We start from the raw sequence: 15,150 nt of genomic DNA, 5'->3' as shown, positions 1-15,150 counted from the left end.
GAGCCTCCAGGGAGGACCAGGAGGTCCTTGGAATTGAGCGGGAAGGGTGGGACGGAGGCTGGGCTGTGGGTGCCCCCCCCCCCCCCCCCGAGCATTCTGTGTCCTGCCGGCCACCTGCCACTCTGGCTCCGCCCCCCACCCGCAGCAGTCTCTGAAGGCAGAATCCCGGCCCCTGGACGGCTCCTCTGCCCAGCTGCCCATCCTGGCGGACATGCTGCTCTACTACTGCCGTTTCGCCGCCCGGCCCGTGTTGCTGCAGGTCTATCAGACGGAGGTGAGCCCTGCCCCTCGGCGCCGAGCCCCGCCCCTCGGCGCCGAGCCCCGCCCCTCGGCGCCGAGCCCCGCCCCTCGGCGCCGAGCCCCGCCCCTCGGCGCCGGCGCCCCCGCCCCGCCCCCTGCCCCTGCAGCCCGCGGCCTCGAGCAGAGGGGGGCGGGGGCTGCCCTCTGATGCCGCCCCCGCCCTCTGCAGCTGACCTTCGTCACCGGGGAGAAGATGACGGAGATCTTCCTCCACTCCCTGGAGCTGGGTCACTCTGCCGCCACACGTGCCATCAAGGCTTCGGGTGAGTGCCGCCTGGGCCCCAGGGGGGACACGGGGCCGGGGAGGGCCCCCCCCCCCCCCCCCCCCCCCCCCCCCCCCCCGAGATGAGAGGGAGTGACGGTCTGTCTGTGTGTCACAGGTCCTGGCAGCAAGCGCCTGGGCATCGATGGTGACCGGGAGGCCATCCCTCTAACACTACAGATTATTTACAGCAAGGTGAGGCCGGTGCTGGGGGCCCGGGTCCCTCTGGGGCCTGCTCCTGACCCTGCCTCACCCAGAGGCAGCCCCCTGTGTTCCTGGGCCCCCGTCTTGCAGCCGGGAGAAGGGGAAGGAGTGGACATCCTTCTCCCCTCCAGTGTTCTCTCCCCCCACCCTCCGCCCCCACCCCCCAGATGTGCTCAGCAGCTCCCAGCTGCAGGGCTGAGGGTGAGAGGGGCAAGGGTGCAGTGTCCAGAGGGAGAGCCCAGGGTCTGCAGGGCTGGGGTGCCCCGCGGGGTGTGTGGGAGCTGGGACCCGTGTCGGAAGGGAACCATAGGATTTGTGGGGTGCAGGTGGGAGGGGTGGCATGGGTCTCTGAGCATCACACCCGGGGTACAGGCCACGAGAACCTTGACCTCAAAGTGGGGACACCCCCCCCACCCTCTTTCCTTCCTTCCCTCTTTCCTTCCTTCTTTCTTTCCTTTCGCCATTCGAAAGATACTCATTTAGCCCCTACTCATGCTGAGCTCTGCTGGGGAGGGGAGACAGCGGTGAGCAGAGAAGGCTAGGCCTTCTCTGCGACTTTCCTGGAGGAGCAAGACAGGAAACAACAGAAATGGCCAGGAGAGTATCAAAGAGCGGTGAGGGGTGACAAGGCAGTAAAAGGGTTGATGGGGCAGTGATGCTGAGGCCGCTTACGTGTGGCGGCCGGGGAAGCGGGCAGGAAGGACTGACTACTCACGGAGCACTGCGTGTTGGGTGTTTGGGGAATACCTCCCATGTCCCAGACCGGGGGATTCCCAAGAGTCATCAAGTGCTCACAGTCTAGAGGGAGCGGTAGACATTGCTTAGATGATCCCACGTGATACATAATTACAACTGTGACAGGTGAAGGAGAGGTTCATGGTCCCCTGAGAACCTTTAAGAGGATCATTCAACCTGGTCAGGAAGGCTACACAAGGCTTCCCTGAGAAGGGACATGGAGTCAGTACTGGAAAGAAAAAGAGGAGTTAGTTAATTAGGCTAAGAAGAGAGGGATATGCTCTCCGGGCAGAGAGAACGGCATGTGCAAAGGTCCTGTGGTGAGAGGGAACATGTCATCACAGGGCGCTGAGGCAGGCCAGAGGGGCCAGAGCAGAGACGGTGCATGGGTGAGGCTAAAGGAGCTGGCAGGGCCACAATACCAAGGGCCTTGATTTTTGTCCTTGTCCCAAGAGCCGTGGACACCCTTTGAAGGGGCTCAAGTTGGGGGTGGGGCTGGGGGATGTGTGCCATGATTAGATTTGAGGTCTGGAAGCTCCCTCGGTTTGGAGGGGTCCGCAGGGGATGCGGGAAGGCCAGTTAGGAGGCTCCGGAGTTGGTTGTCCCGGGGGGGAAATGGGGGTGGCCTGCATGGGGGTGGTGGTGGGTTCTGTGAGCAGCAGGGCGTAGGGGCGGATCAGAAAATGGGAGGCCCAAACTCCTGGCTCTCAGTGTTCAAGGACCAGAAGCGGCCCAGGTCCAGTGCGGGGAGGCCGTGAGTTGGGGGCAGGTCGAGTCTGGGCGCCCTTGAGAGACAGGAGGAAGTGAGAAGTGCAGTTGCATGGATGGGCCTGGCCTCAGGTGCAGGAGGGAGATGGGTGTGTAGGTGGCCTTGGGGAAGGAGCACGGAAGGCTTGTGCTTGGAGAGCCTAGTGGGGCGGAGAGTGGGGGGCCAGGAGGAGGCACCCTGAGCCCCGTGCCGTGTGGTGGCGGGCAGACAGGCCCCGGCCAGGGGCAGGTGGGCGAGGCGGGGGGTGCAGACAGCAGTGAGCACAGCCAGACACTCCTATGAGGTCAGGGGAGCCGAGGACTGAGAAACGCACTTGCATCTGGCAATGCGGAGGTCCCGGTGAAAGAGACGTCCAGACCCCAAGAGGGGGCTCCAGCCTGGCTCTGGCCGGGACCTCATGCCCGTGGGCCCCTCTCCTCCTCCCTTGGGGCTCAGCCGTCACTTTGAGATGCTCTGAGCTCTGGAGCCCTCCGATCCATGGACCAGGCCGGGCATCCGACGCTCCTTCCTGCAGTCATCGAGGTCTATACGGGGTCAGACAGCTCTTGGTGCACGAGCTAGCAGACTCGGGTGAACGCGTGCCACCGGTGGGTCTGGAGCCACCTCTTCCGAGAGCAGGTGGCGGGCCCGGGGGACCCCGGCTGAGAGGGTGCGGCCCCGCTGTGTTCCCAGGGGGCCATCAGTGGCCGAAGCCGCTGGAGCAGCATGGAGAAGGTGTGCACGTCCGTGAACCTCAGCAAGGCCTGCCGGAAGCCGGAGGAGCTAGGTGAGCGGGCGGCGGGGTGCAGGTGGCGGTGGGGCGGGGCCCCGGGGCGCGGCGGGGCGGGGCCCCGGGGCGCGGCGGGGCGGGGCCCCGAGCCTGGCCTGAGCCGCCCCCTGCCCCTCAGACTCCAGCATGGAGGCCCTGACGCTAAACCTGACCGAAGTGGTGAAGAGGCAGAACCCCAAGTCCAAGAAGGGCTTCAACCAGGTAAGGGCACCGCTCTCTTCGCGGCTACGCGGCCCGCGGCCACGGCCCGGGCGTGTGCAGGTGCCTGAGTATGTGCGCATGCGCGAATGGATGGGGTGCGGTTTGGGGTGTGCACTCCGTGGGTATCAGGGGAGGAAGGAGGGCCCTGTGGGAGGACGTGTCTGCGTGCAAAGGCTCCCGTGTCAGGGACCCTGGGCCTCCCGAGGCGGGCAGTGGGCTTTGTCCGGGGGCGTGGGGAGGGGCTTGTTTCTTCCAGACTCGGGGAGGGTGGGGGCCGGGGAGGAGGCAGGGCCTGATGGAGGCCGTCAGCCTCTGAGAGCTGCTGCCGGGCTTGGGGACAGGCCCAAGGGACAGAGCTGCTGAGGGCTGGAGTTCGAGGGGGCCGGCGATCGGGGCTGACGGGGGCCTTGCTTCCAGATCAGCACGTCACAGATCAAAGTGGACAAGATACAGATCATCGGCTCCAACGGCTGCTCCTTCGCAGTGTGTCTGGACCAGGACGAGAGGAAGATCGTGCAGAGTGTGGTCCGGTAGGAAGGGGATGTCCAGGGAGGGGGCCCACTTCTGCACCACCCCCTGGGACCCCGGAAGGAGCTGCAGGGATGCGGGGGTGGGGGCTGCCCTTACCTCCCGCCTGCCCCACAGGTGTGAGGTCTCGCCCTGCTACAAGCCAGAGAAGAGCGGCCTCCGCCCCCAACCCCAGAGGACCCCCGACCAGCCGGCCCAGGCCGCGCCCGACCTCTGCTCCCTCCTCTGCCTGCCAATCATGACGTTCAGCGGAGCTCTGCCCTAGCGGGGCCCTCACCAGCAGCAGGGAAGCCTCCTCCGAGCCCCTCCCCACGCAAGGGGGGCGGCCGTGAGGGTCTTGCTCCCTGTGGGGAACTGAACAGCCCTCTGTTGCATTGGGTCCTGCTGTGGGTCCCTGCGGCTGGCAGGGGCTTGGCGGTTTCTGGATCCTCGGGGCTCTGTTTAGGAAGGACACAGGCATTAGGGAGGGCGCGGCTGGCCACGCAGCCCCTCAGATCCCTCACGTAGACAGGAGAGGGATGGAGGGGCTCACCTCCAAAGGCACTGGCCACTAGTGTGGTCTGGGATCCTTTCTGGAAAGATCTGAGCCTCTGGTGCTCTGGGGTGTGGCTTAGGCCTCCTCTCCCAACGTTGGCCAGGCCCCCCCTCACTTTGTCAAAGACTTGGGGAAGCCTTTGTATCTGCGGTTCAGAGTCCCCTCTACTCTGCGGTTCAGGTGGGAGAAACAAGGATAAGAATTTCTTTCCAGACCTTCAGTACCCCACCCCCACTTCTCTCTCTCTCTCTCTCTCTCACACACACACGCACACACACACACATGCACGCACGCAAATTCCCCGGGTATTCTGAAAAACAGCACTAATCCTTTACCTGCCTGCTGTCAGGACATAGAAGACATTCTCTTGCAAGCCCCTTTCTGGGTCTGAGAGCTGGGGGGACAGGACAGGCACGGATTCAGTAGCAGCTCAATTACTTTCTAGCTGAATGACCAGAAGGAAGTTAATTAGCCTCTTCCAGCCTCCACCTCCTCGGCTCTACGACCTTCGACCTTCGGGGGTTGAAAAGAAATTGTCCGCAAGGTGCCTGGCCCATGGCTGGCTCATGGCCAGTGCTCAGGATTTGGACGGTGGGGGTGGAGGAAGGTGACTGTATCCCGCCCAGAGCCCCTCCGTTGCCTCCTCCTGCTTCACCCGCTCCAAAGCTGGTGGGCTTGCGGGAGCCCCTGAAACGCCAGCCAAGACAGCCTGATGGAAGTGAACAGAGCTGTCCCCCCCCCCCCCCGCCCCCGCCACCTGCCCCCAACCAGCCACCTGTCCATGTTCCAGGCTCCAGAGAGCAGCCGACCGTATACCCTTGATAGTTTGTTGTTGCATGAACAAGTTCTACTACAGGATAAACAGATATCCAAGAATGAAGACGGTTTAATATTATTTTCGAATAAAAGTTGGTTAGTCTTGTACACGATGACCCGTGGTTATCTCGCCGCACGACGATTAACTGCCAGTTGCTTCGTTCGCATAAACCGCTTCACAGGCAGCAACGATCAGGTTTCTTGGGGGGCTGTTGCGCGTAGCTTTTTGGAGCTGGAGAAAATGTATTTGTGCTGTCATTTTCTCTGACGCTGTTCCGTCGAAGCCTCATCGTCCTGCTGAGAGGAAGGAGGTGAGCTCATCGCTGGCCGCGGGAAGACACCTGTTATTTGGGAGGAATACGTAGGCATCAGGCTCGCAGCCTAACCCCCGGGGAGGGAGGAAGAAGGAACCATGAGATGCTCTAGGTTTGCCCCAGCTAGCTACTGCGAACAATAAAACACGCCTAACACACCCAACATGCATCCACGGGACATCCAGGGATCTCTTGATCCAGGTGGGGCTCCCCTAACAGCCTGGGAGGTGTCTGTGCTGCCCAAATCAAATCGGCCCAAATCCACGACGCCCATTAACCCAGGGATCGCAATAAACTCAGCAGCCCTCACTCCATCTGGAGGCCGGGACTTCACTTCTGATACTCTTTCCAAAGTCCCATAGCCCCATTCTAATCGCGAGGAGAATACCAGACAAACCCAGACTGTGGGACCTTCCTCTATGGGCTAATCTGACTAGTACCCTTCCAGGAGGTCGTGAAAACAAGGTAGGACCGAGAAACTCCTAGAGCAAGGAGAAAGGGAACCTGAACACTAAATGCAATGTGGTACCCTGGATTGGATCCAGAAACAGAGAAAGGTTAATGAAAGAACTGGTGAATTCCCATAAAGGCTGGAGTTTTAGTTTTTCAAATTTTTTTTTAAGTTTATTTATTTTGAGAGGGAGAGAAAAATGTGAGTGGAGAGAGAGGGAGAGAGGAGATCCCAAGCAGGTTCCTCACTGTCAAGGCAGAGCCCGACACAGGGCTTGAACCCACGAACTTGTGAGATTGTGACCTGAGCCAAAGTTGGGTGCTTAACCACCTGAACCACCCAGGTGCCCCTGGAGTGTAGTTTTCAAAAATCAAAAAGCAAACAAAACCCAAACACACACACGCATGAAACACACAGGCACCTCATTGTAAGACTCCTGGGGAAGAAAAAGGTAATGTGAGAATCTTAAAGACAACCAAAGGCAGCAGTGGGGGGGTATATTTTATCTTCAAAGGATCAACAAACAGCTCCCTTCTCAACAGAAACATTGGAAGCCAGAAGACAATGAAATGACATCTTTAAAATGCTGGAAAAAATTCAATCTAGACTTGTTCAATGTTTTTTTTTAAATTATACGCTGCTCACAAGAGACACATGTTAAGTATACGAACACAAAGTCTGAAAGCAAAAGATCAAAAGGGTGTTGTTATTCTAATGTCAGACAAAGATTTTAAGGCAAGAAGCATTTTAAAAAATAATGAAGAGGGACAGTTTATAAAGGTCAAAAAGTCAATCCAACAAAGTTATCATGATCATAAATCTGTATGCATGCAATAACATCAACGTAAACTGTAAAGCAAAAAATGACGGAATTAATGCCTCCACAACCATAATGAAGGATTTTATCACACTTCTCTCAGTGGCTTAAGAAAAACAGACAAGAAAGAATAGAGATATAGAGGATCTGGACAACACAATTAACACATTTGATCTTGTTGAAATAGGATACTGCCCAGCAACAGAACTCACATTATTTCAACTCTACACAAGTAGAGTATCAAATTTCAAATGATTGAAACCAAAGGGAGTATCTTCATCTCAAGAAGATACAGAAAGAAAGGTATAAATCCTAAAGTAGGAAAAAGTGTAAAAGCAGAAATCTATGAATTAGAAAAGCAATGTACTAGTGGATAAGGCTCTAGCGAACAAATCAGTAATATCGCGTGTGAAAAAGAGGACATCTCTACAGATCCTATCCACACTAAAAATATAATGAAAGGATACTATACATTGACCAATAAATTTGGCAATCTGGATAAGACGGAGAAGTTTTTCAGAAATACCACTGTGAAAGAAATGGATTTCCCAGGTAGGCAAATATATGTTAAGGAAATTGAAACCATTCTTTTTTTTTTTTTTAATTTTTAAAGTTTATTTATTTATTTTGAGAGACAGAGACAGCGCAAGTAGGAAAAGGGCATAGAGAGAGGGAGAGAGAGAATCCTAAGCAGGCAACGTGCTGCCACCACAGAGCCCGACACGGGGTCCAAACTCACGAAACCTGGTCAGATCATGACCAGACCTGAAACCAAGAGTTGGATGCTTAACCAACTGAGCCATCGAGGCGCCCGCGAAACCATTCTTTTCTTAATTAGACTGGCAACCAATTATTTTTTTTTTGCTGCCTCCATACTTCACACATATTTCAGAATATCGTATAGTTGGAACCGTACCGTCACCAGCCTTTTCAGATTGGTTTCATTCACTTAGCAATATGGATTTAAGGTTCCTCCTTGTCTTTTCATGGCTTCACAGCTCATTTCCTTTTGTTGCCAAATAATATTCCATTTTATTGATGTACCCAAGTTCATTTCTTTACTCAGAGTCTGGAGGACATCTTGGTTGATGCCAGTGTTTGGCAATTATGAATAAAGCTGATGTAAACATTTATGTGCTGGTTTTTGTGTGGACATATGTTTTCAGCTCCTTTGGGTAAACACCAAGGAGCACAATTGCTCGATCATTTAGTTTAGTTTTTTTGTGTGTTTTTAAAAATTTTTTAACATTTATTTATTACTGAAAGACAGAGAGCTCTGGGGTCCAGTACTGGGGGCTTCTCTCTCCCTTCCCATCTCTGAATGCCTCTATGGCCTCAATCCCCCACCCCCAGTAAAATCAGGGTAAAGGAAGCCGGCTCTCCTGGAAGAGGGTGTCCTCCCCATCCCTCTGGGGGCAGAGACAGGCAGGTGCCAGACTGTCCCCTACCTGTGCCACCTCCTGATGACCGTCACGTTGGAGGGTCAACACACGAATTTTGGGTGGACACAAACATTCAGTCCGTAACACCCAGCAGCCCTGAGCGTGTGGTCCCTGGAAAGGCGACTGTGACCACACGTGTGCCTCTGGCACAGGGCGAGTGGGAAGAAACAGTGCCCGTTCAGGGGACTCGCAGAAATTTAGGGCAGGAAGGCCCAGCCTCGTGGTCATTGCAATCTGGCCCGCAAATCGCCACTGGATGTCAAGTGAGCACAAAGGGAGGTATCAGCAAACACTTTTTTTTTTAAATATTTTTTTAATATTTATTTTTAAGGGGGAGAGAGAGAGAGCAAGTGGGGGAGGGGCAGAGAGAGAGAGAGAGAGAGAGAGAGAATCTGAAGCAGGCTCCAGGCTCCGAGCTGTCAGCACAGAGCCAGACGCGGGGCTCAAACTCCCAAACTGCGAGATCATGACCTGAGCCGAAAGTCAGACGCTTAACGGATTGAGCCACTCAGGCACCCCTACGTGCTTCTGTTACCAAGCTTCTGTCTCCCAACAGCCCCATGAGGCGGGTACTATTATATCCATTTTACAGAGGAAGAAACTGAGAGAAGTTAACGAACTTGCCCAAGGTCACAGAGACCCGGGAAAGGGGAAGCCAGGCTTCAAGCCCACGTCCACGGGCCCCAGAGTCCCTGCTCTTAACCACTAAGCTATGCTACTCCCCCAAGCCACTCATGTCTGAGGCCCAGAAAAATTAAGTTTAGGCAGATATCCCAGAGGGTTGGCTTCATTGTAATGGAATTTTGGAGGAGCTCTGGCACTTTCAACATGGAAGCCACGGTCTGCAGGCACCACCACCCCCCCCCCCCCGCCCCCAATAGGGGTGGGGTGGGGGAGCAGGAGAGGGAAGCTGAGGTCTGAGCAGGTGGGCGGGCCCCGGGCCAGTCTGTGCCTTCCCCTGCACAGGGAGGGGGAGGCAGTCAGAAGGGAGGCCTTATGTGAATGCACTCCAGGCCAAAGGGCAGTCTCAAGGGGGTCCTCAGAGACCTCTGGAGAGGGGGAGTTGGGAGGGGAGGGAGAGGAGGGAGCAGCCCTACCCCACCAGGATTGTCGGGGGTCGTTGGTGGGGGGGCGGTGAGGAAGCTGGCAAGGGCCTTGCAAATACGCGCTGCAATCCCTCGGTTACAGAGGAGGAAACTGAGACCCAGGCAGGAGAAGGGGCCCGTGCAGCTACAACAATGTTACAACAGAGCCCAGCCAGGTCCCCATGTTGGGATGTTATCTGTGCGCCCGGGTGCGAGTATGGGTGCGCCCGTGGGTGCCAGGCAGTTTGCATGAGTAATGAAGGGAGTCTTCGAGTTTTCTCAACGATCCTGGTCACCCCCAGCCTTCTTGACGCCCCCAGCTTTCTCGACCTGCCAGCCAGTCCCCGTTCCTAGTGGGAATTCTTTTGCGAGAAGACACGGCGACTGTGCTAAGTATCTCATCCATTCAAGAGGCTCCACGCCGCCCCCCTCACGTTCCGGGGAGCTTGCAGACCTGCTCCCCAGCTAGGCTCCTCCAGCCCCCAGCGGAGAACAGGGGAGGGGAGGAGCGCGGAGAGCAGGCCCCGCCCCCACGGCAGGGTCTCCCTGCCCCTCCCCCCGCCCCAGAGGAGTCTGGGAGGGGCGACCGGTGCACCTGCCAAGAGAATCCTGGGGAGGGAAGTTTTCTTCCCCAAATGGCTTGTCCGAGAGGGAGTGGGCAGGTTTTTCTCTGAATGTTGACCCATGTCAATATGTTACTGGGGTCAGAAAATACAGACACTTAAATTTAAGAAAAGAAAGCGGCTGGTCCTTGGGTCCACACCTCTCATGATCTCCAAGTAAACAAAGCCAGTGGAAGATCAGTTTGTGCAATCACCCCAGGCCTTCAACAGCGATTATCACCGGGTGGAGAGGGAAAGGATACTGGGAAGGGGGGGCCCGGAGCTCTTTTTCTACTAACCGTCCCCCCACTATCCTAACTCCCACTGATTCTTCCTGATTCTTCCTCCCTCTCTGCACCCACAGCAGATGCTACCAGGTGCTCACAAGCTCCCAGGGGATACCGATGCTGCTGGTTCAGGGACCACGCTTGGCGGACCACTCCTTCAGAGCACGAGGTCGTCCCACAGTCCCTGTTTCCCGGGGCTGTGGCCGTGAGGGCTGGAGGGAATCCACTAGAAGCAGAGGTGCCCGTCAAGTGGGTACCAGCCACGCCGATGCCTGGGTCTTCCTTGAGGAGGGATGGAAGGTGAGGACCGTGGGCCAGGCTTCCAGTTGACTCGGCCCGCAGTGCTCCCTGGAGCTGGACTGGGCTCCCCCTGGCTCAAGCGCCCTCCCGACCACTTAGGTGAGCCCTCTCCTGAATCGCCCTAGCTCCTGAAGTGGCTGTATACGTGAAGTTAGATGTGTTTGTAAAACACGTGGGGTTGGAAGTGCTCTGAAAGCACTTCCTTTTTTTTTTTTAATGTTTATCTATTTTTGAGAGAAAGCATGAGTCGGGGGGATGGGGGAGGCGGAGAGAGAGAGAGAGAGAGAGAGCGCACAGAGCCTGATGCAGGGCTCAAACCCACAAACCGTGAGATCACGACCTGAGCCGAAATCAAGAGCCAGACGCTTAACCAACTGAGCCACCCAGGCACCCCTCTCCGAATAGGATCCTGAGAGGACTTCCCTTTGTGGAAAAAGTCTGGGCCGGAGAAACCAGCAATGCATGACTCTGACTCAGAGTCACTTGGGGAGAGAGGAGAAAGCAGAAGAGCCCTTCTGATCCCACCCCAGCCCACCAGTCCGGTGGCTTGGTGTGGACAAAGGGTGTCTGGACGACAGAAATATCCACAGAGGTTTTTTCAATCGTTTGCTAAGAGACGTGTAACGTACATGCCTCTCCTATCTCCCCCCACCCCGCCCCTGTGATCCTCAGTGTGGGAAGCCTGGCTTCAGCACCTGGAAAGCAGAATCCCCCCCCTAAGAGGCAAGGCATCCCTGGGATCAAAGGGGCAGTCCCCCCCCCAACCCCGCCCCTGCCTTGGGGATGGATGGTTCAGGGGGCAGCTAGCAACCCTCAGTCTTTCGTCTCTCCCTTCTCTTCCTTCTTTCCTGTTCCTGGATGTCCATGACCCATGAAGAAGCCTCAGCCCATCCTTGCAGGGGACAGCTCTGGAGCCGTCCACGGTCACCAAGCAACCCGTGGCTGCCACACCCAGGGTGGCTGCCGAGACAGCAGCTGTTGAAAGAGGAGGGTGCAGCCAGCCACAACGTCGACTTGTGATTTCCGATTCAGTTAAGCCAAAGCTGATAAGGCGAGGAGGCTGCCCACTGTGGCCACCACACTGCCTGGCTGCTGCTGAATACCAGACCTGCAGGGGCAGAGTCCCTGGTCCTTTATCCTGTCCTGGACTTACCCATTTCCCTTATGCATCCCCCATCCAACATCCATCCACTCATCCATCTATCCATCCATCCATCCATCCATCCATCCATTTGTTGTATTCAATGAGCCAAACATTCTCTTAACACTCTCTTATCCCGTGATGGGTAGGATAATGCATAAGACCTAGCCTCTGCTTCCCCAGAACTTGTGGGGGAAGGGTAGACAGATGGGGCAGACACATGACCTAAGAACTCAAATACAAAGATAGGACATAGACTATCACTCCAGTCACAAGAGGGGGTGCAGAAAAACAATAGACAGGGCAGGAAGATTGAGTCGTGGAGTAGATGATCGAACGTCTGGGCTCTTTTTTGGTGTTGCTGTTGTTTTTCAAATGCGCTCTTCTGCAAAGTTAGGGTGATGGAGCAGAGGCCATGCAAACCCTTGCAGAAAAAATATCAGTGACTTCTTTGGCCGCAAAGGAGGAACCCGAGTAACAGAATCCAGGTCGAACAGTCTTACTCAAAAAGGAGAGGAGGGAGAATTTATTGGATCGCATAGTCCAACAATCAGCAGTAGCTCTAGGCATGAGGGTTGCAGGCACGGCTGGATCCAGGCGTTCAGGCCATGCTGTCTGCGATCTGTCTCTCTCCAGAGACATTTACCATTAGGCCAAACCAGATGATAGCAGAGCATCTGTGAGCTTTTCGAAGGTCTAGAAATGTGTGGATGTCCCAAAATACTGCTTGGCTTCAAATTGTGAGAAAAAGAAAGACTACGACGGGCCAGCCAACAAGTCCACACCTTGGAGGTGATCCGCTCCCCCACGCTGCTCTCTCCTAAGTGCCCAGGCCAGCAGCTGCTTTTGTCGCTCCCTTCATCCGCGTCCTCTCCGCAGTCTTTGACACCGCTGACCACCATGTCCTGGACCCCGTCTCCTTTCCCAGCTGCCAGGCACCCCACTTTCCTCCTTCCTCTCTGACGTACGTTTTTCCTCTTCTCTGCTGGAGCCAGGAGGAGGACAGAAGGGGAGCCCACAGCACACGTGCAGGCCTGGAGCCCAGGGGCCACCTGGACCATCACAGAACTGCCAGCGATCAGGACTCCTGGGAGGGGTCACAGCCTGGGCTTGGGGATCAAGGAGCCACCGGGTCTAGAGGAGCCGTGCAAATCGCGAGGTGGAGTCTGGCCTTTCTCCTAAAGGTAACAGGGAGCCATTGAAGGCTGTACTGCGGGCGTAATGTGATCCGATTTGTGTTTCAGCATCAGAGAGGGGCTCTTGGCTGTGATGCGGTTGTGGATCAGGCTTCTACGGTCACTCGGGAGGAGGGCGATGGTGGCAGTCGTGGGGGCGGGAAAAGGGGACAGTTTATGACGTGGGGCTTGGTTGCATTTAGATGGAACAGGGGAGAGAGAGGGAGGCGTTGAGGATGCCCCCCCCCCAAGTTTCTGATTCTGAGGTGAGGAGCAGACAGGTGGGCTTGGTGGGGGCGGGGGAGGAAGGCTCAGTTCATGCACCTTGAACTGAAAGTGTTAGGTGGCCCTCTGGCTGCCAGTCTCCGGGCGTCGATGGCAGCTGGCGTGTATGGAGCTCTGGAGGGAGCTCAGGGTCCCCGGCATCACAGCCCAGTCAGCACCACAGGGGGACTCTATGGAGGCTTCCCCTCCTGCCCCATCGAAAGGAAGAGCCTCCAGTGACCGCGGGGGACCACAAAGCTTCTGCAGAAAGCAGCCTCGCAGCAGGATGTGTTCTGGGAGGAGCTTTGAGGGCCACGGGGAAGGGGAAGGAAGAGGAGGGACAGAGTCGGGCCTGTGCCACACTGGGCCTTTCTCTGCAGATCTGCAGGCTGCAGCGGGGACCAGAGACACCCGTTGGAGCCCCTCTGAGCCATCGGGTTCTCTGGGGCCGGCAGCCTCCCTGCACAGACAGGGGGGGAGCCAGTCGGCAGAAAGACTTAGGGAACCGAGCTCCAGCCGAGCTAAGGTAGGTGCTGGCTGGGGTAAGGTGTCCAGGGAGGGAGCCGGGAGAGGCAGATCCGGGCAGAGCAGGTGGAGGGGCCAGGAGGAAGGAGGAGGAAGGCAGGGAGCCCTGGAGGGGCCGAGACGCCCCTGGCTCTTCTGTACGTGAGGCCCAGCCTTGCTGAGAAGGGTTACCAGAGGCGGTGGCCCCCCAGGATCACTCTGCCAAGTTAAGATCCTTTCACCCAGGACCCGGCGAGGGGACCCCTCCTTTCTTCTCTGGATCCTGTAAGTATCAATATTATAACTGGTTACACACGCCCGGGGCAGGAGAGCACACGTATCGTCCCACCAGATTCTCGTGTGCCGTCAGAGGTGGGCCGGATACGTATTTTCATGCCCGTTTTATAGCTCAGAGAGACGCGGCGTCTTGCCAAAGACAACAGGGCAGGTGAGCAAGGCACTGGCCCCCGAGTCGGCCTTCTGGTCCCGTCTACACCCCTTCTGGGACATCATGTGTCTGTCCCTCCTGGGGAGCCAGGTGATGATCATGCTGGTCTGGTTGCTTCTGTCCACACGCACGATCGAGCGCCTTCTAGCTGTGCAGTCGGGGCCAGAGGCCGAGCAAGGCCAGGTCCCGGTGCTCAAGAAGTTGGCCAGCTGGTGGGGCCTTAAGACGCAGCACAAGTAAGTGACCAACAGAAAGCAAAGTGCGCAAGGTCCCGAGGCGAGCGGAGGCACGTACGCAGGTGACCTCGGGGCAGGGGCTCCAGGGGGCTTTACAGGAGGCCGCACCCGAGCCTTGAGGGCCAGGGAGGGTCTGTGTGCAGAGGTGAGGCAGCAGGCATCCCGGTTGAGAACAAAGTGTGCAAACCCATAGCAGGAGAGCAGGTGCAAAGCAGGGGGTTTTACGGGGAAACACAGCTGGTGAGTCCATTTGGCTGCTGAAGAGAAGAGTTCATAGAGGGTCAGTTTTTAAATGTTTATTTATTTATTTTGAGAGAGAGAGACACACACAGCATGAGCAGGGAAGGGGCAGAGAGAGAGGGAGATGCAGAATGTGAAGCAGGCTCCAGGCTCTGAGCTGTCAGCCCAGAGCCCTCCGCGGGGCTTGAACTCACGAACCGCGAGATCATGACCTGAGCCGAAACCAAGAGTCAGATGCTCCACCGACCGAGCCCCCCGGGCGCCCCGAGGATCATCTTATTTTGTCCTTGCAGTAATCTGACGAGGCAGGTGCTATGCCTAGCTCTCCTCTAAAGACAGGGAAACTGAGGCACAAAGGTTCTAAGCAGGCAGCCCAAGTTGTGACAGCCAGAGAGAGGACTGGGATCCAGGCAGTCTGGCACCAAGTGCCACCAGCCCGGCCACACTGCCACATAGCCCCTCACCAGGACCTGCTTCTTGGCCAACATGGTGGGCGTGAATCTGGTCCCCAGGGGTTTCCTGGTCTACACCCACGCCCCGTCAGACTCCTCCCGGGCTCCCTGCCCCCCCCCCCCAGAACAATGCTCTCCTCCCCGCCTCCTCCAGACTGTCTCTCTCACATCCAGGTGTTTCCTCCCCGGCCAGTGGCAGACACAGCAAGGGAAACAGGCCTGCCCCATCCCCAGGGAACAGCAGAGCGCAGGGCCCCCACGTCCCCGGCGCCT

At 56.9% G+C, this 15,150-nt stretch overlaps 2 protein-coding genes across 4 annotated transcripts in view; both read left to right on the top strand.

Annotated features, from left to right (window-relative positions):
* The window catches only part of PIK3R5 (phosphoinositide-3-kinase regulatory subunit 5), a 70,144-nt gene extending 64,917 nt beyond the window's left edge, over positions 1–5,227 (top strand). For 2 of the 3 annotated variants that reach the window (XM_042967454.1, XM_042967455.1), the window contains exons 13-19: positions 146–274; positions 470–563; positions 681–757; positions 2,943–3,036; positions 3,158–3,240; positions 3,658–3,770; positions 3,886–5,227. In XM_042967454.1, coding sequence (XP_042823388.1) covers positions 146–274; positions 470–563; positions 681–757; positions 2,943–3,036; positions 3,158–3,240; positions 3,658–3,770; positions 3,886–4,033 — 738 coding nt within the window. In that variant the 3' untranslated portion in view covers positions 4,034–5,227. The remainder of the gene's footprint in view (positions 1–145; positions 275–469; positions 564–680; positions 758–2,942; positions 3,037–3,157; positions 3,241–3,657; positions 3,771–3,885) is intronic. The other variant, XM_042967456.1, reaches the window with a different exon arrangement.
* An 8,125-nt stretch (positions 5,228–13,352) lies between these two features.
* The window catches only part of PIK3R6 (phosphoinositide-3-kinase regulatory subunit 6), a 56,662-nt gene continuing 54,864 nt past the window's right edge, over positions 13,353–15,150 (top strand). The window contains exon 1 of the mRNA XM_042966874.1: positions 13,353–13,523. The gene's annotated coding sequence lies outside the window, so the exon portion shown is untranslated. The remainder of the gene's footprint in view (positions 13,524–15,150) is intronic.

This window comes from Panthera tigris, chromosome E1 (assembly GCF_018350195.1).
Source record: "Panthera tigris isolate Pti1 chromosome E1, P.tigris_Pti1_mat1.1, whole genome shotgun sequence".
In the NCBI taxonomy this organism is placed as follows: domain Eukaryota; kingdom Metazoa; phylum Chordata; class Mammalia; order Carnivora; family Felidae; genus Panthera; species Panthera tigris.
This window is presented reverse-complemented; position numbering and strand designations above follow the sequence as displayed.